We start from the raw sequence: 22221 nt of genomic DNA, 5'->3' as shown, positions 1-22221 counted from the left end.
CAGAATGTCGTTCCTCAGAAGAGCGGCATCTTCAACTTTTCCCTACATTGGAGCAGCATTGATGGATACAGGGATGTGGTTACAGATCCTGGGTGCACGCTTGGAAAAGGCCTGTTGACTTGTCTTTTCTTTCCTGCACTTCTTTGTCCTCACTCTGATGGGTATGCCGAGAGATACCTGCCATAGTGAGCTTGTCAGCCTGATAGTGGAGGGTGCTGGTGGTGATGGCTTTGGAAATCTTGCAGCTGGTTTTGAAGACTGTGCAGCCTGTTAAGGAGAGTGACATTCAATCAGGAAGGGGGAAGACGCTGTGTAAGATGCCCTTAATGGAGCCAATGTGGAGTCTGGGAGGTCATGGAGAAGGGTGTTTCCATTTCTTGCATTTCCAGATGTGAGAGCATCAATAAAGGCTTGAAAAGCAGTTCTTAAGTCGTTTGTGTGGAGGGAAGCGCAACACTTTATTTACCAGAGAGAACTGGTACCAGGCCATCTTGTGTTTTTTTGGCACTGTGTTCTTTGAGGGGAAGGTTAGTGTCTAAGGTGAATCTAAGTGACTTGGCGTTCGCTGAAAGTTTGGGGTTGAAGCCTTGACTGTTCACGTTATTGAGCCAGTTTGTACTATTTCTTGCTTGCTGTTCTTGGCAAACAGGGATTCTGTCTTGGTGAAGTTCAGGTTCAGGTAGGCGCTGGACATCCAGGTCTGGGTCAGAGGCAGGTAGTATTCGCAGTGTTTTTGATGAAGGGTTCTATCTAGTAGAGTTTGTGTATTCTCATCATATTGATGGATTGTAATGCTGTTCTATGTGAGCAGAGCCACCAGTGTGCTCTGTGCAGAGGTTGAAGCGGACAAGGGATAGGATGAAAACCCAGGGACTCCACGGGTGGCAGGGAGTCTTCTTGGACCTGGATGTGCCCCTGTGGACAAACTGGTTTTCGTCGGAAAGTTAGGAGGAGAACCAGTGCAGGGAATTTGAGACTTCAGATTGAGCTTTAGAAGTACAGCAAAATCATGAGGCAGGGGCCATCTTCGTATGTTGTCAGGAGGACATTTCTACGATGTCTCTGTTCTGCAGCATGATCTGAAGCCAGATTGGTAGCCATACAAGACTTTAGTCCCTGGCTTCAGATGCAATTGTTTTGCTCACTTTAGCTTTACATTAGGGATTAATAACTGTTTTAGTAATTTTATATTGTGATTTATGTTCAGGCAGTGTTTTAGGTTAGACTACCTTTGACTTTGAATGTTGTTTTGCTATTGCAATTTAGATTAGTTGTTGCACCTTTGATTTTGTTAGGGTGATGTTTGGTGTTTCAGGGTGAGCCTGTAGGACAATTGGGGGTAGGTGGTCTTCTGCTGTCGTCTGTGCTCGGGTGTGTACAGTAGGGCTTTGTGATGCTTGCACTGCTTTTTCTCATGAGGAAAAGGGCCTTCTTCTGTGTAGTCTTGTGCCCTCTCTTATGCCTACAATCACACATTTCCACTTCATTCTTACGGACTCTTTCCAGGCTGTGGCTTTTGGTTATCTTTTTAACACATTCTCCTGCTTTGAGTCTTTTGACCTGTATTTCAAGGTCACCTTCCCACTGCCTCCCTCTTTTGCACTCTCGTTACCAAGGCCAAACAGAATTCCTCTTGCTTCTGGACACTTGAAGGTTTCATGTGAAGTGAGGTGTGGTTGTGAAGTGAGCTCTCTTCTGTCTCTGAAAAATTGCGTGAACCACATAAGGTGGGCGACATGCCCGACTATTTCCCTGTTTTTTGGGGGTTTTTTTGTCTTCTATTTTGATTCCTTCTGCTGGGCTTCCCTGGACTAATTGTTCTGAGAGTTCTCTTTCCAGACAGATCTCTGGGTTCTTCCATCATGGAACTCCATACAGATTATTATAGTTTCTGCTTGCTAGCAGACTCGATGTCAGGCGCCCCTAATGGTGACTGTTGGGTAGCCTTGGGGTGGCAAATTATTATCTCTCAAAGGGAGATAGGCTCAGCTAGTTTAATAACAGGGCCTATGGGTGTCTATTGTCCAGTGTGTTGATGAGAAGGCTCAGCCTAAAACCTCCTGTACTGGAGGTTGTTCAGTTTCCCCCAAGCATTCAGACCAGTTATGGTTTCCGTGTGGTGGTTCAGGGAACATAAGTTGATTTGAGAAAGATCACAGCCTATCCTTCCCATCTCCTAGATGAATATACATTCTCTGGACAGGGTTGGGACAGATGTTTTGACTCCCTTCTATGTAACGTAAGCTCCTTCATATGATCTTTCTCCTCAGTAGGGTATCTCTTTTACCTGGTGAGGTCTTACTGGGGAGGTAAGCCCTTTTTTTGCCACTCCGTGAGAGGTTTAGCCTCCGTTCCAAGTGCCCTAATCTTCCTCTTTGTTGGACTGTTCTCTGAAAAGATAGGTAGCTCAAACAGCACTGACTCCATTTGAAATATACCTTGGGTAGCATGTGTACCTACTATCATGCCTCCTATAACGATCACAAGTCCTTGTTATGGTTCTAGTGTTCAGTTCTTTACACTCCTTTCTTCTACAACAGCGGGACCCTTGCGTTTTTCCTTCTCAGGGTATTTTCACTCTTAATTAGGATGTTCCCAGGTTCTCCTTTTCAGGCTCTGTGTGAATTATGTTGCAGTGTGTCCCCTGTCGCCAGTAGGAGCAGACCCCAATAGCCACTTCCCCTGAAATCTCGGACCCTGGAGACAAGTGATCTCCAGATCCCTTGACAAAATCCAAACCCAGTTCTAGGACCCCACACCTCTGGTTTCCAACTTCGAAGCCAACTGGGTCGTAACATCATTGGCTTCTAAAGAACAAAGTCCTCTACATTCTGAGGATCTTCTCCCTTGGTATCGAACTCAAAAAGAGCTGAGCCTCCATGATGAGTCTCCACTTTCAGCTGTTCACCTTGTCTTTTGTGGATGGACCTCCAACGAAGAACCTTTGAAAGTCCATACTGCCCAACTTGATGAGACCACTCGCGCTTTAAGGCACCCTCAATGCCAAAGAAGGTCATTCGGAATTCTCTTGGTCTCAAGAGCCCTGACCTCGCTCTCGAGATTCCTCTGCTGTTGAGGGTACCATTCAGCATCGACTGGTCTTGACCACAGAAGCCAAATTAAAAGGGTTGTTTGTTTTGAGAAACTTAGTTAGATAGATTGGAGTGGTCTGCTGAAGGTATTTTGAGATGGTTCACAAATGTGGTTAGCTGTTTGAGTACATGAATTAGCTCAGCTGGAGATGTTGGTGTCACAAGGTCTAGTTTAACTTTGAGGGGATCAAAGTGGGTAATAGGAAGGGCTATTTGGTATCAAAAACAGTAAGTTCACGGTACTTCTAGTTTTAGTTATTTTGGAAGAGAATTCATCAACAGTGAGGTAGGACTGAGCGATCTAAAGTTGAGGAGGAGAAAGAAGACCATTGCATGTGCAAGTGTTTGGGTGAGACTGCAGAGAGGCGATGAGGTCAGTGTAACAGTTGGATTCAACAATATTTAATCCAGTTGTAAACTGACTTAGGTCTACTTGATGGACTTCGAGGTTTTGATTTTCTCATTCCATAGAAGAACTTGCACTTTACATTTCAAAGCCTGAATGCTGTAGGAGATCCGGGGTTGCGTGGAAGGAGTAGTTGGAGTGAACCTATGTACGGGATAATCTGTACCAAAGGCCGATCTCAGTGCGTCATTAAACCAATTAAAGGGCAGAGAGGATCTAGCCTTTGTGTAATTGATGAAGCCATGAGGGTAGGCTTCTAGGCACAAATGTTTCCCTCTGCGTTTAAGGTGTATATATGCAGGAGGGGACTGGATGGTGAGGTGACTGAAATCTGTGAAACATTGTGGTCTGAGGGAGATGCAGTAACAGTGGGTGAGGAGTCCGAGAGAGAGATTTGGAAATGAGATCTCGAGCAATTTCAATAAATTTGTTTTGAGAGAAAATAGGTTTTTTATTGTGGTGCGTGGTATGAGGAATTGAGGAAAAAAGGGTTTTTTTTATTTATTTTTTATTAGCATTTTAAAAGTGTACAACCCAAATACAATCATAACAGTTTGGTCACAGTACAACAGCATCCGTCATCCATACTTATGTTTCCATTCCTAGTCAAAGGTCCACCATGCCCTCCGCACCTCAAAGCATTTAGGATAGGCAGTCAATTCACCTGATGCAATTGCAAGTATTGAGTTAGGTATTTCCAATAGTCTCTTGGTTTCGACCTGGTAGGAAGTTCTTCTTCATAGGTCTTTAGGGTGTCTCTACAATACGTTAAGTCCGCAATCCAGTCTTTAGGTTTCGGGATTTTCCTGCCATTCCAGCAGAGCGAGACCCTTCGCTTGGCCATGAGCAATGCAATCACACAGAACTTGCGCTTTAGAGCCTGCACCCCAGGCAATAGACCCAACAAACAGGTTTTAACAGTACAGCTCACCTCACAGCAACTGCATCACTTGTGTCCAGTATTCTATAACCTCCCCACAGGACCATGCGAGATGGACAAAATCCGCCCCCTCTGCATTGCATCGGCCACATCTAGCATCCGATGAGGAAAAAAGGTTTATGTAATTATCAAAGTGGAGGCTACAAACACCCTGAAATTATGATCAGGAGTATTGTGAGAAAGTGGCTGTAATAGCCAATCCGGGTATTCACAGACCAATCCAGTAACTGTGTGGGTGATTGCTGGCTGCAGTGTGAGCATTACATGGGGTGGTGGGTGTAATGGGGGGGCTATTCAAATGAAGAGGGAGAAGCTACAAAGTAGATGTGGGAGTGGTTGCAATAGACTTATTAATAAAATGCCTCTGACCCCCCTCCCCACACCCGTCTTAGTATTTTCAACTGTTGTGAGTTCTGTTTGAGAAGTTAGCAAACTTGGTGTGTAAAGCTGTAGATGTGCTTGTATTGTATGAACCAAACAAAGTTTCAGAAACTGCAGTAAAATTGAGGCAGGAAGATGAGCGGCAAAGTGTTTGGTGTTGCACAATGCAGGCATTCCCAAAGCAGAAAGAGATAGTGGCAGGTAACATGAGATATCTCAGATTGAAGAGTATAGGGGCGTTTAGTCATAGATGAGTTGAGTGAGGGTGCTTTACCTAGTGTTCAGTGGGTGACAAAAGAAGGAACTGGGATTTTGAGGTGGGAAGGTATGAGAATCTGGGGTTGGGGGTGAGCTGCAAGGCCAGTTACACTGGTAAATAACTGTGCTGAGCAGAGAGTAGCACACACTAGTGTGCAGAGGAATTGCATAAGCACATGTGAAGGGTTGAATAGATGCAGACATACAAGCAAAATGGAGATGTAATGAAGACATTTATGTAGGAAATAGTGTTGCAATGGTAAGTAAACATGAAGGCAAAATACCTAGGTGTCCCAAGTATTAGTACAGCAATAGGCAATACCACTGAAAGATTGTCGACACTTTCAACTAAGTGTCCTAGGGGAGCAACAAACATCTTGTGGAGGTGTATGAGGCTACCTGTACATAACGTATGATGTATGTTGTGTTAAGGTGTTGCAAATCCAGGTAGTAGAACCATTAATAATCCATTGTGTCTTTTTGCATGGAGTGCATCCATGGAATGTTAAAATAGATATATCCTGCATAAACATTTTTCGCTTCATGTCCCTCAGCGTTATTAAATGCCTTCATAATTTTCTTATCTGTTTTATTGTAGATATGGAGCCCTTATAAGCAGCCCGACTGCACTGGAGACCTGGATGGCAGGCGGGAAGACGATTCTCGTAGCCTATATACGCATGAAGAGTACATCGGCCTAGTTCTTAACAGTGGGCGTGGCCTGTCTCATGACTATGCCAATGAGTCGATCCAAGAAGATCCCCGCATGATGGCCTTCTTTGACTCGCTAGTGCGCCGTGAGATTGAGGGCTGGAGCTCTGACTCGGACAGTGATAGCACCTTCCTGCAGCTTCATACTGGTGTCAGCGAGCGCTCCGGCTACAGCGATTCAGAGTCCTCTGCCTCATTGCCCCACTCCCCACTGCCAGCGGCTGAAGAAATTGATGAAACTGGCTTAAATTTGGGGTCTCAATTATCAAGAGACTTAGCAGCCGCGAATAAAGAATTAACTTTGCGACAGCAGAGGTTGGCCAATTTTAGACGGAATAAAGATAAGTGCCTTGAAACCCGCACCAACGAGAGCGATTCCTATGATGAAGCTTGTGAGACGGAGATGGAAGCTGACCTCTTCCCACGACCCCGGTCACCAAGCCCTGAGGATACTAGGTCGAGTAGCTCTAGTAGTAGTAGTAGCAGCAGCAGCAGTACTAGCAGCAGCAGCAGCTCTAGCACTACTAGTGAGGATGAAGAAGACCTCAATACACGGCGAACTAAGATGCGGCAACGAAATGCAATGCGACGACGCCAGAAACCTCCGAAGGAGGAGAAAGTAAAAGCCAATGCTGGAAATGCAATTGCTTACATCGGTGAAGATACATGTGACTATCCACAGATCAAAGTGGATGACCTGTCTTCTTCTCCAATATCTTCACCAGAAAGGACCGCCACCGAGGTAGAGGTTGTCCGAGCAAAATCTGCCCCTCGTGCAGACATGGAATCTGTAGAAAGAAAGATCTACAAAGCCTACAAGTGGCTTCAGTATTCCTGCATCACTTACTCAGCGAGTAAAGGTGGTGAGACTTCAGGTGGACCTCGAGATGATGAGGAGGGAAAACCAGGAACTAGTGGGAAAAATGGAATAGCACCTTCTGTAAGGGAAGGACATCCTTTGAGTTCGGCAAGCCACCAGAATACCAAAGACATCCATCCTGACAGTCGACGCAAGGAATCTGTGACTAGATGTGGCTCCAGTAATGCATCCAATCCGTGCAAAGAGCCAGAGCAGAAGAAGTGGCTAGAAACTGAAGAAAGCTGTTCTCAAGGCACCAGCTCTAGTTCATTTGAGACTAATCAGGAGGCGAAAATGCTCAATGGAATATCCATTGGTAAGGAGTTAAATGGCTGCCCTGGGGAGCTGTGCAGTTTGACGACAGGACTCGCTGATCAGAAGTGCCACCAAAATTGCCAACAGTCTACAAACCAGCTCTCATCTGTAATTCCAAAGGACTCCTTACCCAGCACAGTCAGCCATGAATCCACAAGTTGCCCCAAAATGCAGATTGATGCCCCCGAAGGCATGGCTCTTGGGATTCCCTGTGTAAAGCACAACAATGGACAGCACCCACACCCTTCTTTTCACAACAGCAATGGACAGAGCAGTAGTGAACGAGAAGTAGAGGTCGCCAGCACACAAGTACATTCAAATAAAGACCGTAGCATGGGTGAGACCTGCAGCCCCTTGTACAGAGACTGTTGTGTGCTTGAATTGGACTTGAGCACAGCTAATGTCAGCACTAGAGAAGAAAGCACACCTTTGCACCCAATAGACAGTGAGCATCCCCAACCCCGTGGAGCACTGAAAAGGCACAGAGACGAGCTGGAAGACTCGGACTCTGAGAACCCCTCCCCAGAAAAGAAATTAAGAACATGATAAACAAATCCATGGCTTAGAACTCTACCAAAATAAGTATTAAAACTTGTAGAGCCTGGGTGAAAACACGCTTGTTTCAAAAGCTCCTTTATGTGCTGGAGTGAGATACTTTTTCACACTGCAGGTGTAGCCCCCACAAAACAGGATGTTGGTATGTGAGGCAGACCCCATCCTCTGCCAGCACAAGATCGGATTGTCTGTGATCATATGAGCCATTCTATTTGGGATTTTTCCAACGAGGATGATGATGCTGGTCAGTTTAGAAACCATGAAATTTGTTGTCTAAAAATCCAGCAAACTCCATGGTTCCAACACATGAGTATAGTGTACCCTCGCAAGGTTTTGTTCAAGTCACCTTTGTTGAAATAGTTAACTTGTTTGAACCAGTGTGCTTTTTTTAAGCCACTAAAGTGGCTGGTTTTTTTTGTTGTAAAAAAACAAAAAGCAAAAACAATATTTTCAGCTTTGAGGATTTTCGCTACCCCTTTCCAGTAGGCTTTGCTGTTTTTCGTTAAACACCTTTTCCGAATTGAAATTTCTGGTAAGGCTTGTTGGGTTTTTGATCAACAAATTCCGAAAATGTACCATTCCTCCTTTTCACAGAATTTGAGGGTTTGGTTTGCTGTGATTTCATGAAAATACATCCCTGATTGTGTACTGTTGATGATACAATAAGTACATTTGACATTAAAAAAAATGTACACCGATGAAGTTGTTTGATTTAATTTTAGAACTAATGTTGTAGAGTAGGTTAAAAAAAAAAGCAAAGTATAATTTGAGAGCAATAGAGGAGCAGCTCATATTCTGTGGAAACTGGGTAGTAACAGAAATTATAAAACGCTTTTTGGGAAAGACTACTTCTACAACTACAAAGCTAACATAGTCCTTGTGCTCAATTTTTTTCTTCTGTTTATATTTTTAATAATATGAATTCATCAAGTCCTTTTTCATTCTCGCCTAAAACAGCGCGAATGTTGTTTGTACCAACACATGTTGTTAGCTTACAGTGGGCTTAGAGCCCGGCCACCAATTACCATTGGTTTTTTTGTATTGGCACTCTTATTTACTTGCATCTCATTCATTCACCTCTGTGGGCTTTACGTCCTCTTCTTGTGTTTGTCCCTCCCCTGGAGCATGGCCCAGGTACGTGTGTCCTTCCACTGCTCGCATTTTGAGAGCTTCTGTTTTCTTTTCATTTACGCACCCTATGAGAATGGATATGTTTTACAGCTGTCTCCCTATGTGCTTCACTCCCCCACCCCTTATGCTTTTGTTGCTCCTTCAACTGTGTGCTTCTGTCCCCCTCCAGACTCATTTTACCTTCTCTCGCGTGAGAGCATATGTGCCCCACGTCGATTTCTGTACCCCGTATGCTTCTGTCTGCCACCTCTGCTCATGTTGCCCTCTTTCGCCTCTGTGCTTTTGTGCCACCCATGTTGCTCTTGTTTTTCTGTGTGCTTCTGTGCTACCCCCATGTTGCTAGCTTAGCCCTGGCTTCTGTGCCCCACCCGCTCTACTCTCTCATTTATTTGTGTTTCTCCCCACCACTCCATATTGCTGTCTCCACGTTGACGGCTCTGCCTCCTACTCTTCCCGGCCTGCTACCCAGACCCTCGGCCCAATTAACATCTTTAAAAAAAAAAAGCACAATGATGCCCCTGGGCTATGTCATTTTGTAGGCATGCATAAGTGTGTATTATAATTCATGCACATGCTTACAAAGTGACACGGCCCAGCTGCTGTATCATTATTTATGCTTATTTCTTTGTTATCCTTCCTTAATGCGGTTCAGCATTTTCTTTGATGCTGCACATCATGAAGGAATGACATTAGCAGAGCCAACAGGTATCTAAGGGTGAGATCTCTTGGCTTTGACAGTGCTTGTTACTCTTAACGTAATGGTATAGGAAAGTGTTACAGTGAGAATTAAAGAGTTGGTCCATTGATGACACTTTATTGTTTTCTGTGTATTGGCAAAGCATGCACTCCTTGCTGCCCTCCCTGTCTTAGTGCATCTTGGTATGAGCATAGGGCATTGATTCAGCTCTGTGCAGATCAGTTGTTTCCATGACAGGAAACGCCTTCTGGCAGTAGTATAATTCATAATTCTGGAAAAGTGCAAAACACCTGCATGTGAAAATGTAAAATTTGGAATGATGCACCCAAAGGAAAATGAATTGTGTGCCCTTTAGGTTATCCTCTTGGTGAATTTTCCAGCCTTTGTCCTTTGGTGATTTGAGGTTTGATTCACTCGCTCCAATACCCATGCATCCCTGGATGGTGGCGGTGATCTCTACAGTCTGCGAGTGATAAAGTTCTACATATAGTTTTCTGTGTGACTCCGCATTTATGAAATCATCCAAAAGAGGGCTGGGGAGCTGCTTTTGGAATCCCACCCCTCTTGAAATTAACACGGATTGCGGTATACTCATTTGGACTTGCTGATTGGAGAAAATACCTTAACTTCTCATTCAAGAAGTTTGTGTTATACATTGAGTTGTTGGTGGTTGTCTGCCACCCTGATGAAGCCACCATGTTTCCAGCCTTGACTAGGATGGTGTGTACCGAAAACTGGATGAAATGTTTAGACTGTCTATCCGCTTCGGATTGTCTACCGCACACTTCATGAGGCACTCTTGTCTCAGGGAAGGCAATACAAGGATCTGTAACAAATAAAGCGTCCAGACGGGAAATTTGCTCTGCATCTGCACTGGCCGGAACTAAGCGTCACATTTAGGATTGCTTGCTCCCTCTTGATTCCTGCTCTAGTGACTGTATTCATGTCGGGTGCTTCCCCTACCATACACCAGCAGAACAAAGGAAACCTTCAAAACTGGGCAGACGCTTAGGAGGGAACAGTATTGTAACTAGTATCAGTTGCACCTTTGCATGCAACTGAATGATCCACCCCTCCTTCTCATGGGCTGATCAGTGATAGTGTTCCGGTGGTTTTCTCTTGACCTGGAGTATGATGGCTACTCTTGTGAGTATACCAAGGGCCTCATTTGAAAAGTATGATCTGTTGGTCTGGTGTCGCCGGTATAAGGAACTATGGGTTTTTCAAGTTGATCTTGAGGTGTGAGACCTTTCCAGACTACATCACCACCTCATTGACACAAAAGATGATCGCTGGAGGAAGGGATTGATTACTACTCCCATCTTAATGCCTGAAATAGGAGTACTCTTATGAATGCAAAAAAACGGAATTGTGGAGAATGGGGTTCATTTTCTGGTTCTCTTTGATATCGATTGAGCAGGTGCTCTTCCAATTTCAGATGCTGCTGCATTAGAATCCGTAGCACAGTCGTTCCATGGAGCATTGCCTGAAAAAGCATCATTCACACCCCCTGCCACTGGATTAAACATTTAGGGCCTGATACACAAAATTAATTTACACTTTTCAATATGTTTACACTTTTGTAGTAACTTACACTTTTGTACTAAGTCCAGCACTACACATGGTCAACCACTGATACTGCAACACCCTCCCTTAGGAAATGATGGAGGTAGGGACTTACTACAGCAGTGCAAAATACTACAAATGTGTAGTTTGTAAATAGAACTTTGTAGTAAGTTATGAGCACTACTGTATTTCACAAAAATGTCTAAAGAGTGGGTTGTGAATCAGGATCTATATTTAACTATTGGTTTGCAAATCTTGAAAAGTTAGATTTCACCTGTCCAGAACAATTATGGCATCCATGTGGATGAGGCACAGCTAATGACACAATTCAAGTCATTGACAACTGCTTTTTGTACTAAATAAGAATCTTTGACTCACTGCTGCTTCTGACTAAACCATGAAAACAAACTGACGTATTTGTTCCACAAATCACTATCCGCTATTGCAGCTTTAATTTCTGTCTCACATACACACAATAAATCAAGCTTATACTCCCATAGAAATAAAAAAGTAAAAACCCTTTGTTTCAAAGTAATATTTGAAAGTAAAGTATGAAATAAAAAAAAAACACTTAGGAATTTAAACTGCCCTAGCTGTTAGATTGTGAGGAGGACGGAGACGAGGCGTGCCGGAAGCGCCCGACGGGGAATGCCGACCCATCACCCAAACATGAAACCTATATGTTTCAGGCCTAGGTCTGGGTGCTGTTATATCCGCCTGATGCCAACGATGACCTCAAGCCTATCCTCCTCATTAGCAGAAAGCCCTTCTCCCGAGAGACGCATTATTCTACCATCTAAAAAGTGCGCCTGGCTATAAAATGGGCCATAGATGCCCTACAGTATTATCTGTTAGGACGCCCGTTTCTTGTACTGACCAATCATGCTCCTCTCACATGGCTAGCGAACAACAGGGACACCAACCCCCGCATCCTTCGCTGGTTCCTAGCCTTGCAACCTTTCTCGTTCCACACAATGCACTTGTCAGGGGCGAAGCAAATCAGTGCAGATTACTTGTCACAGCACCCCTTTACCGAATGGCCCCAGCGACCATTCCTGAGGGGGGAGATGTGTGAGGAGGACATAGACGAGGCGTACCGGAAGCGCCAGACAGGGAATTCCGACCCATCACCCAAACAGGAAACATCTAGCGGTCTGGTGTCGGCCGGGAAGACCAAGGAGGGGGCCCCTGACTTCATCGGAAGGGGACGGAACAAAAGATATAGAGACGCAAACCGAGAGAGAGGAGGCGGAGAGGGAGAAAGACGAGAAGCGAGAGACGAGTTCAGAGAGGAGGACAAGGACGAAGGCGACGGTAGAGCGTACCACTGAGAGGGACGTTTTGGTGGGGGAGGTGGTGAGGCACGGGAGAATAGTGCACGTGTGTGTTGATCTTTTTAAACCTGCTCTGCGTCGTTTTTTCCACACGCTTCCCTCTCTTCCCGTCTTTTGGTGACGGTAGCACTCGCTGAGGAAACAAGAAAAAAAAAACGTGGTAACCCTACGATATGTTTGTTTTTCTTTCCCCTGCATCTTGACCCGAGGAAGACACCGTGTGAATCCGGATACCACGAGATCCCGAGAGCCTGAAGCAGAAAGACCAAGAGCAGCCGTGGATGACACTATCCTACAATTACTTTCCATTTGAAGACTTTTTATGTTGGGTACTCTTGTTTGGTCAGGTCATTCCGAAAAAAAAAAAAGGTCAAAACAAAGTGAAAATAAAAACACTTCCAAACTTACACGGTGCGTCCCATGCTCCCTTCTGCCTCACCCTTACCCTAAAATAAAAATAGGGTGTTATTTTTAACTGCAGAGGTCTTCTGTAAATAAAAGAAGTGGGTGGTGTACACTTTTAAAATAAAGGTGCTAAGTTTAGTATAAATAGAGTAATGAAGTTAGTTGCACTCACCTAGAAGTTTACCTGGTGGGTGAGCCAGTGAAATCCTGTTTATCTTAAAAGATAATATTCGGAGTGATAAATAATTAATTGATTATGTCTATCAATGGCCCTGTGTTCTGGTATCTATAAAACTTCTTTTGATTGTCATATGTGTTTTATTTTGAGGTTAGAGTAGTCACTGGAATACTAATTTTTCCCCTGAGGAATAGACTCCCAACCCCAAGGACTCTTGAAGCTCTGGGTTCCAAACTTACAAACAAGTTAGTAAATTACAATTATTGATTCACAGAAACTTTCTTGTTTGTGTACAAAAGCATTTGTAATTTATCATACCTTGACTGAGTCAGTGATCAATGTAAAGACGCCCTCTGTCATCTGCGGCAACACTCCGGTCCGTAGGGGACTGCCTGTCTGGCTTGGAACTGCAAGTTGTCAGGATATTCTGAAATCAGCGAGTCTTCTGGAAGTAGTCTTAAGGATTCCTGGGCCATGCAGTCTCCCTACAAGAGAGTTTAATGCAAACCCCTACATACAGTGAGCCGCTGTGATTCAGAGCCTCAGAAAAATGTAAATATATGTTTTGCCAAAATGCTGTATTGAATTGTTTACTTTAGATAATTCCCTGTTTATCTTTCCTCTTGGATGGGTCTTTGTGTATAACTGCATTGGTCAGAGAATCTGTTGTCAAGCACTCATCTACAATACGGTGCAAACTCTTGGTCTGGACTCTCACTTTTATCTCAAATTCTGTCCCTTGCTGTATGTGCTTTGCCTGCCTGTAAGGGGTTCATTGGACAGGTAGACCCAACCCTTGTCAATGGTCAAGAAGCCATGTCCATAGTACGCTGTCCGATTGATCTAGCAAAGTCCTGACAAATTTCCTTGTAAAATATTCAATGAGGATGTCCCTTTGTATTTGACCTTCTTCAACCCTGACCTCAAAAGATGTATAATTCAAAATTAAACCCTTTCCCACCCAATAGGGAGATTACAAGTACTATGGTCTTGGGATTTTCTTTTTGTACTGAAAGGAATTGGGAAGAACATCAGTATCTTCACGAGTAGAACAGAATGTTTAACCCCCTTCATGCCCTACCTGCTAAAATTCACAGGGATGGGTTCACTGTTGGGCAGGGAAACAATTTGTCCTTCACTGGTCTTGGATCCGCTTTCACGGAATAAGTCCAAATGTTGCAGCTTTCACATTCAGACGTCCTACTTAAGGTCATGTGACTTTGTTTACGTTCTATAAAATTCTATTCTGCTGCCAGTGTCGGAGAGGGATGGTTTCTCCCTGTGGTTGTCTTCTTCCAATGCTGAGAAATGTTTATTCAATTCCCAGTGTCTTCCAGCTGCTGTAAAGTTTGCATTAGCAAGAGACCATCGTCCATTCTGTCCCAGCATTGGCTTTCCTGATTCTAGAGACAGTATGACTGATTTTGCTTAAGTGTGCTTGTCATGCAGAGGTGAGCTCTTACTGACAGCTATGCGTTGGTCAGTATTGCTTCTATAAGTTCCAGTAATAGGCCTAAGATTGTTTTCAATTAATCAGTCGGCGGTGTTTGATAGCGCGAATGATGCCCTACCGGGTTATGGCGACCGACCCAACATGGCCGCTGTGCTGTCCCAACCCGGAAATGAAGAAGGCGGTCCAGTTAATGCGGTATGCGGGGAGGACGTGCTGTTTGAAACAGAATGGTGGCGGGCGAGTCGGCGTTCGGGACAGCAAGGAAGGAGCGGAGGAGAGAACAAAACGCCAGGCGAGAAGGAGAAGCGGGGAGTGAACGACCGTAATCAGGAGGACGGCGTCTGGACCGAAGACCCGGTGAAGACACCAGACGACCCCGGCCGCTGTAAGAGAGAAGGTGAAGACTGGGACAGCTCAAGGAGCACTGCCTACAGGACCGAAGCTTCCGCAGGAGACGTGGAGGCTGGGTCTTCCCTCGCCACGGCCCCGGAGGGTCGTGGAGCCAGGCAAGTGACTGGTGCATGTACTTTTTCGGTTAAAGGGCTATGGGCACGATTAAAAGGCCACTAAGAAGTGCACGCACATGTCCCTCACACTAATCACTTTCACGGAGTAGAACACTGGAGGTGGAGCTCTTTTCCCTACCCCTATTACTTAGTATTACGGCAGTAGCCTGAGCCTTTCTGTTATTTATTTTCTCTCTGGGTCATTGCACGCCTGAAACTCCGTGGGAGGAAGACCAGGAACAAGGAGAGGAGAGCCCAACGAAAAGAAAAGACCCACACTAATCATCAACTGCATCCCCCCCCCCCCCGACCTCCCTCCAGAGACTTGATTAATTTACTTTGGAGTTTGTGCTGTTAACAAACCTTCCCCACAAAAAAAGAAACAGAGGAGAAAGAACAATCCCTGTGCTTGTTTTGTATAAGAAGAAGGGTGGGAGGTCCAGGTTGGGATCCCACGGGATAGCTGCCTGGATAAGGACAGAACCCCTACCATGGAGGCAATTATCACCCAGCTGGCAGAAGGTCAATGACCTCTGCAGCTTGTCTTTGAGGAGCAGACTAAACGGGCACAGAAAGAATGGGAAGCCATGCAGACTGCCCTAAGAGACCAAGCGGCCATCCTAACTGCAAATCAGAAGGTGCAAGACACCGTGATTTTGCGCCTTACAGACGCTATATCAAGCGCCCGAGTTCATCCCAATGTACCGGGTTCAGTCTTCCAGAAATTCCAACCAGGAGATGACCCGGACTACTTCTTTGTGAATTTCGAAAGAGTGGCGACCACAGCCACCTGGCCACCAGAGAGGTGGGGACAGTATATAGCCCCACTACTATTAGGGGAATTACAGGCTGCCTATCAAGCCGCTAACTCGGCAGGAGACACTAGCTATGCGGACATAAAGTGGGTTATCCTGGAACACCTGGGTTATGACCAGGAATATTACCATGCTCGTTTTCGGAAGGAGAAATGGACTGTGGGGGACAATCCCAGAGCACTGTACTATCGGATCCGGGACTTAGGAAACCGATGGTTGCAACCCGCTTCCTCATCCATTGATGAGCTCACCAACAAGGTGTACCTAGAACAGTATTTGGAGGCACTACCCTTTAACACAAGGGCATGGGTTAAACAGCAACCTAATATGACGGTTACGGCGGTGGACCTCGCCTGTGCCTACCATCGGTCCCCCGAGTTCAAAGCCCCTTCCCACAGAGCCCCAATGGGTCCTCCAAAAACCCTAGGTAAACCACTCCATAACCCCACAGAATACAAAGTTCCAATCTTCCCACGGCCCCCACTCAAACCGCTTCCCCCTGGCCCCTCCCCACAAGGTCCTCAGTGTTTCCACTGTGCAAGGTGGGGACACATAGCCAGCCACTGTCCTTCCCGTCCTCCCTCGCAAGAACCCATGGAGGTAGGGTACACCCGTGGGCGAGTGTTGGTAACCGGAATACCCCTAGAAAGGTACAAAAAGAGACTATGTAAATGGGAAACCAGTTGTAACGTTTCTAGACACAGGTTGTCATCATACGGTCATTGATAGGGCTCTCATACGCAACTCCCAGATCATAGAGGGGGAATGCATCCAGGTAACGTGTTCACGGGGAGAAGTTGTATCCCCTGGCAGAGGTGTTGTTTGACATTGATGGGGAGTCACTATTGAGGCGAGTGGGGGTGGTTCCATCCCTCCCTGAGTCTGTATTGGTAGGGACCGACCTTCTTAAGTTCCCCGAATATTTGCAGACACATATCCCATCTCCCCATTCCGTAGCCTGGCTAGATATTGCCCCTTTCAATGGCGAGGAAATAGAGAAGACAATACCCAAACCACCTAAAACACGCCGAGAGAAAAGCGAAGAACGGGCTATGTATCAGCAGACTGAGCCCGCCTTATCTACTCGTGTCTTTGCCTCCTCAGAGATGCAGCAAACACCAGGTCGGAGTTTCCGAGCAGCCCAAAGAGAATGCCACCCTACAACACGCCTGAGAGCAAGCACAGGAAAACCAACCAGAAAAGGTAGGCCCCTTCTTTTGTATTAAACAGGGTCTCCTTTATAGGGTAACCCAAGAAGGGGGCAACCGGAAGGAACAGATGTTGGTTCCCCGAGCCTTTAGGGAACATGTCCTGTGTCTAGCCCATAGACAAATAGGGGGTGGGCATTACGGCAAAGAGCTCACCCTAAAATACCACCTAAACCGGTTCTACTGGCTAGGAGTGTACCAAGAAACAGCCAGGTTTTGTGCCTCCTCTCGTTGTCAATTAGTGAATATCCCAACCCTTCCCAAGGCACCCCTACAACCCCTACCCATCATGAATGTACCGTTTAAAAGAGTGGGGGATGGACATGGTGGGACCTCTTATTCCTTCTGCCCGAGAAAACCAGTACATACTAGTTCTCGTAGACTATGCCACACGGTATCCAGAAGCTATACCCCTATTGATTTGATTTGATTTTATTATTTGTAAAGCGCGGTGAATCACCCCCGGGGGGTATCTCGGCGCTCGGATGCGGGAGTGAAGCATAGATCAAGGTACTCAGGCTGGGAACAGGATGGTTTTGAGAACTTTCCTAAATTTCCAGTAGTCGGGGCATTGTCTTAGGGCCAGCGGTAGCTGGTTCCAGATGCGGGGGGTCTGGTAGGAGAAGCATTTTCCTCCTGTGCGTACTTTCCTAATCTTAGGGACTTGAAGGAGCGACTGGGAGCTAGAGCGGAGGGATCGGATGGGAGTGTAGAGGTGAAGTCTCTCCGCTAGATAGGGAGGGCTTTGTCCCGAGATCGCTTTGTGGGCGAGGCAGCAGATCTTAAATTTTATGCGTAATCGTATGGGAAGCCAATGTAGTTGATCTGTTTGGGGCATTTAAGATCATACGAGCAGCTGTGTTCTGTATCACCTGCAAGCGGTCCAGTGTAGACTCGTTGGCTGCGATCAGGAGAGCCTTGCAATAATCTAACTTTCTCAGCACTAAAGTCTGGGTGAGGGTCTTTCTGATGGAGTCAGGGAGATAGGGGAGGGCTTTCCTTAGAAGACTCAGGATGTGGAAGCATGAGCCCACTGTGTGTGACACGTGTTTTTTTAAAGTGAGGGGCTGTTCGAGGAGCACCCCAAGGTTTTTTACTGATGTTGCCGGGGAGGGGGGGGAGGAGGGTGCCCAGTTCTGGAGACCACCGCTGCGGGGTCCACAGGAGGGGGGGAGTCACCGAAGAGCATGACTTCCGTCTTTCCGGCATTCAGCTGGAGGAAGTTGTTTTCCATCCAACGGGATATTGCCCGCATGCCGGAGGAGAATGTGTGTTCAGCTGTCTGGGAGGTTTTGTTGAAGGAGAATGTGAGCCGAGTATCATCCGCGTAAGATATTGGGACGAATCCATAGTGACGCAATAAGGAAGCCAGGGGGGAGATGTAGATGTTGAACATGGTCGGGCTTAGGCACGAACCCTGTGGAACTCCCTTGGTAAGATTTTGAGGCTTAGACCGGAAAGGTCCAAGATTGATGGTCTGGGAGCGATTAGTAAGGAAGCTGTTCATCCATTTCAGGGCCGTCCCCCCGATTCCTGCCTCTCTGATTCTTGCTGATGATCGACCGTATCGAACGCTGCCGAGAGGTCCAATTGCACGAGGAGGGTAGGTTGGTTTTGATCTAGGGTGAGTCTGATGTCGTTGGTGACAGCTACGAGGGCAGACTTTGTGCTATAATTTGGGCGGAAGCCTGATTGGGTTGGGTCGATGTAGCCGATTGCTTCGATGTGGTCGGAAAGATGTTTATTCACATGTTTTTCAATGGTTTTACTTGGATAAGGCAGGAGGGAGATGGGGCGGAGGTTAGACAAGTTATCTGTGGGTAAGTTAGTGTTTTTCCTGATGGGGATAACTTGGGCCGCTTTCCAAGGTATAGGTAGATGTCCTTCCTCCAGAGATTGATTTAGAATGGAGCGGACTGGGTGAGAAAGTTGTTTTGCTAAGGATACCATGATCTTGGCCGGAATTGTGTCTAAGGGAGAGCCGGAGGTGATTTTGGCCATTATGGACTCAGTGTCTTCTTGTGTGAGTGGTGGGAATTTTAGGAGGGTGGAGGGGTTGGGTGGGAAGTGCGGGGGGATGTCCGGGGTATAGTCTGAAGAGGGGGGGGTTCTTTGAGGAGATGATTTTGTTATAAATGGTGTCAAGTTTTTGTATAAAGTGGTTACTAATTTTATCGCAGAGTGTTTGAGAAAGGACTTCTGTGGTTTCACATGCTTTGGGATGAGTGAAGGTTTTCAGAAGTTGGTACATTGCTTTGGGGGTGTTTTTAGCTGTACTGAGTTGAAGGGCTGTGTACGATTTGCGGGTACGTTTAATATTTTTATGGTATAGAGACATGGCGGTTCTGTACTTCTCTTTGTTGGCTTCAAGATTGGTGCGACGCCATTTCCTTTCAAGATTTTTACAGCTGTTTTTTTCTATATGGAGTTCCGGGGAGAACCATGCTGCCTTGGGTGATGTGGGTTTGGAAGAGCTCTGTTTTATAGGAGCGATTTTGTCGATGTCTGCCAGGGTGGATTGATTAAGGTGTGTTAGGTTGTCTTCTAGTTTATCATGGGGAGAGTTTAATGGTGCAATGAAAGTGGTGGCAAAAGTGTCAGGGTTGATCTTATACCATTGTCTGTATGAGGGTCGATTTTGAGTAATAGAGCGTTGGGTCGCATTAAGTTCTTGTATCTGGAAATTGATGATGGCATTGTCAGACCAAGTGACTATCTTGGGGGCGTTGCATGTGAGAAGGGGGGATTTGGGGAAGATGATGTCCAATGTGTGTCCGGCTGAGTGGGTGGGGCCATGGTTAATTTTATTAAGATTAAGGGTGGAGAAATCGTTGAGGAAAGATGCGGTATCTGTATTGGCTAGGATTTCATTATGGATGTTGGAATCACCCATTAGCATAGATTTGTTGAAGGAGATCACATGGGGGGCAAGTAATTCCCCACCCTATCCTCTTCAACCACCACAGCAGTGGCACATGCAGTGATCGCTTTCTTCTCCCGTGTTGGGTTCCCTCATGAGTTGTTAACAGATCAGGGCACCCCGTTTGTCAAAACTAATGAGGCAGATATGTGACCTACTCCAGGTCAAACAAATACGCACCTCGGTCTACCATCCCCAAATGGACGGGTTAGTTGAACGATATAACCGTACAATAAAGACCATCCTAAGAAAGAGCATAGACAAATCAGGTAGAGACTGGGATCAACAACTACCCCTCGTCATATTTGCAATCAGAATGCACGAACAGTCATCTACAGGTTTTTCACCTTTCGAGTTACTATTCGGAAGGAAGCCCCATACTCTCCTGGATATGGCGGTAGAGCAATGGACAGAGGAGGAAGACGAAGGAAAAACCCTACTACAATATGTCGCTTCCCTGAGAAACACCCTATCCTCTTTGTGGGAGGAAGTGCATGCCAATATGGAGAATGCACAACAGAAACACCTATACGACCGTCACACCAAATTGAGGGAATTCACCGTAGGGGGATCAAGTACTTCTGCTTCTACCAAGTACTGAGAAAAAACTTCTAGCAACCTGGCAAGGTCCCTATACGGTCCTGAGTAAGGTAACGCCAGTGACTTATAGAATAGACGTCCCCCATAAACGAGACACCGGGCAGATAAATCATATCAACCTGCTTCAAGCCTGGGAGGAACCCGTACCTACAGCCCCGGGATGGGGGATTCCATACATCACATCACAGCAACGAAACCTATAGAGGTATCCTGATCACCTCAGACCCACAATGAAGAGATGAATATCCAGTTAGGTCCCCAAGTAACTGAAGAACAGAGGCGACAAATGTTGCCCCTCTGTGAATCCTATTCTTCTGTCATACCAGGAACACCAGGAAGGACTACACTAGTAGAGCATGATATCATCACAGAAACGGCTCAACCTATCAAACTCAAACCATACCGTATCCCAGAGGCCAGAAGACCAGCAGTAGACCGGGAAGTACGAGCCATGTTAGAAGTGGACATAATCGAACCATCCCAAAGTGCCTGGTCATCTCTGGTTGTCCTGGTGCCAAAAACGGATGCAAGCATAAGGTTTTGTATAGACTTCCGCCAGGTAAACACTGTGTCAAAATTTGAAGCCTATCCTATGCCAAGGGTGGACGAATTGATCGAGCGTTTAGGAGAAGCTAGAGTCATGTCCACCATCAATTTAAAGTCCTGCCCTTTGGTCTCCACGGGGCTCCCGCCACATTCCAGCCGTTAATGGATGTCCTGCTAACTAAACACCAGACGTTCGCAGTTGCATATTTAGACAACATAGTCGTGTACAGTCCTAACTGGGACACCCACATGACCCACAAGAAGCAGTCTTAAAATCCTTACAGCAAGCAGGCCTTACGATCAATCCAAAAAAGACTACCTTTGGAACCCATCACATTAAGTATCTGAGATATGATATTCAGGGAGGGTGCATTAGGCCACAAGTCAGCAAAATAGACGCCATCTCTAAAATACCCCGACCCGCCTGCAGGAAGGACATTCGTTCCTTCCCGGGGTTGCTTGGCTACTACAGACGATTCATTCCTCGCTTCTCCAACATTGCCAGCCCCCTCACAGATCTGCTCACAAAAACGCACACAGGAAAACACCTCCACTGGTTTGCCCCTCCGGAAGAGAGCTTCCAACTGTTAAAAAGAGCCTTGTGCACTGCCCTTGTCCTAATCTGTCCAGACTTTAAGAAGACCTTTGTCCTCCAGACCGATTCCTCAGGTAAAGGCCTCGGAGTGGTCCTGTCTTAGCCCTATGAGTCGGGGAACCTGCGGCCCATACTACATCTCAGTAGAAAACTCTACCCCAGGGAAACAAAATATGCCACAATAGTGAAAGAATGCCTAGCCCTCAAATGGGTGATCAAAGCCCTTCAATACTACCTTCTAGGATGATCCTTCCTCCTGCTGACCGATCATGCTCCTCTCACCTGGCTCTCCTTACATAAGGACTCCAACCCCAAGGTCTTACGATGGTTTCTTGCTTTACAGCCCTTTACCTTTGAGACCATCCATGTTCCAGGGAAGCTGCAAACAAATGTAGACTACCTCTCCCGATTTCCTGCTTCCGAATGGCCCAATCATCCATTCCAAGGGGGAAGGCAGCGCGAATGATAGTCTACTGGGTTACGGCGACCAACCAAACATGGCCGTCGCGCTGTCCCAACCTGGAAATGAAGAAAGCGGTCCAGATGACGCGGTACGCGGGGAGGACGTGCCGTTTGAAACAGAATGGTGGCGGGCGAGTCGGCGTTTGGGACTGCAAGGAAGGAGCGGAGGAGAGGAGGAAACGCCCGGCGATAAGGAGAAGCGGGGAGTAAACGACAACGATCAGGAGGACGGCGGCGGGACCGAAGACCCGGAGAAGACACCAGACGACCCCGGCCGCTGTAAGAGAG

At 46.3% G+C, this 22221-nt stretch overlaps 1 protein-coding gene across 1 annotated transcript in view; it reads left to right on the top strand.

Annotated features, from left to right (window-relative positions):
• Window positions 1–8216, top strand: part of DCAF5 (DDB1 and CUL4 associated factor 5) — a 351953-nt gene extending 343737 nt beyond the window's left edge. The window contains exon 9 of the mRNA XM_085627298.1: window positions 5676–8216. Within this exon, the coding sequence (XP_085483424.1) occupies window positions 5676–7508 (1833 nt within the window). The 3' untranslated portion in view covers window positions 7509–8216. The remainder of the gene's footprint in view (window positions 1–5675) is intronic.
• The last annotated feature ends 14005 nt before the right edge of the window (window positions 8217–22221 follow it).

Source organism: Triturus cristatus, chromosome 9 (genome assembly GCF_964204655.1).
Source record: "Triturus cristatus chromosome 9, aTriCri1.1, whole genome shotgun sequence".
Lineage (NCBI taxonomy): Eukaryota > Metazoa > Chordata > Amphibia > Caudata > Salamandridae > Triturus > Triturus cristatus.
This window is presented reverse-complemented; position numbering and strand designations above follow the sequence as displayed.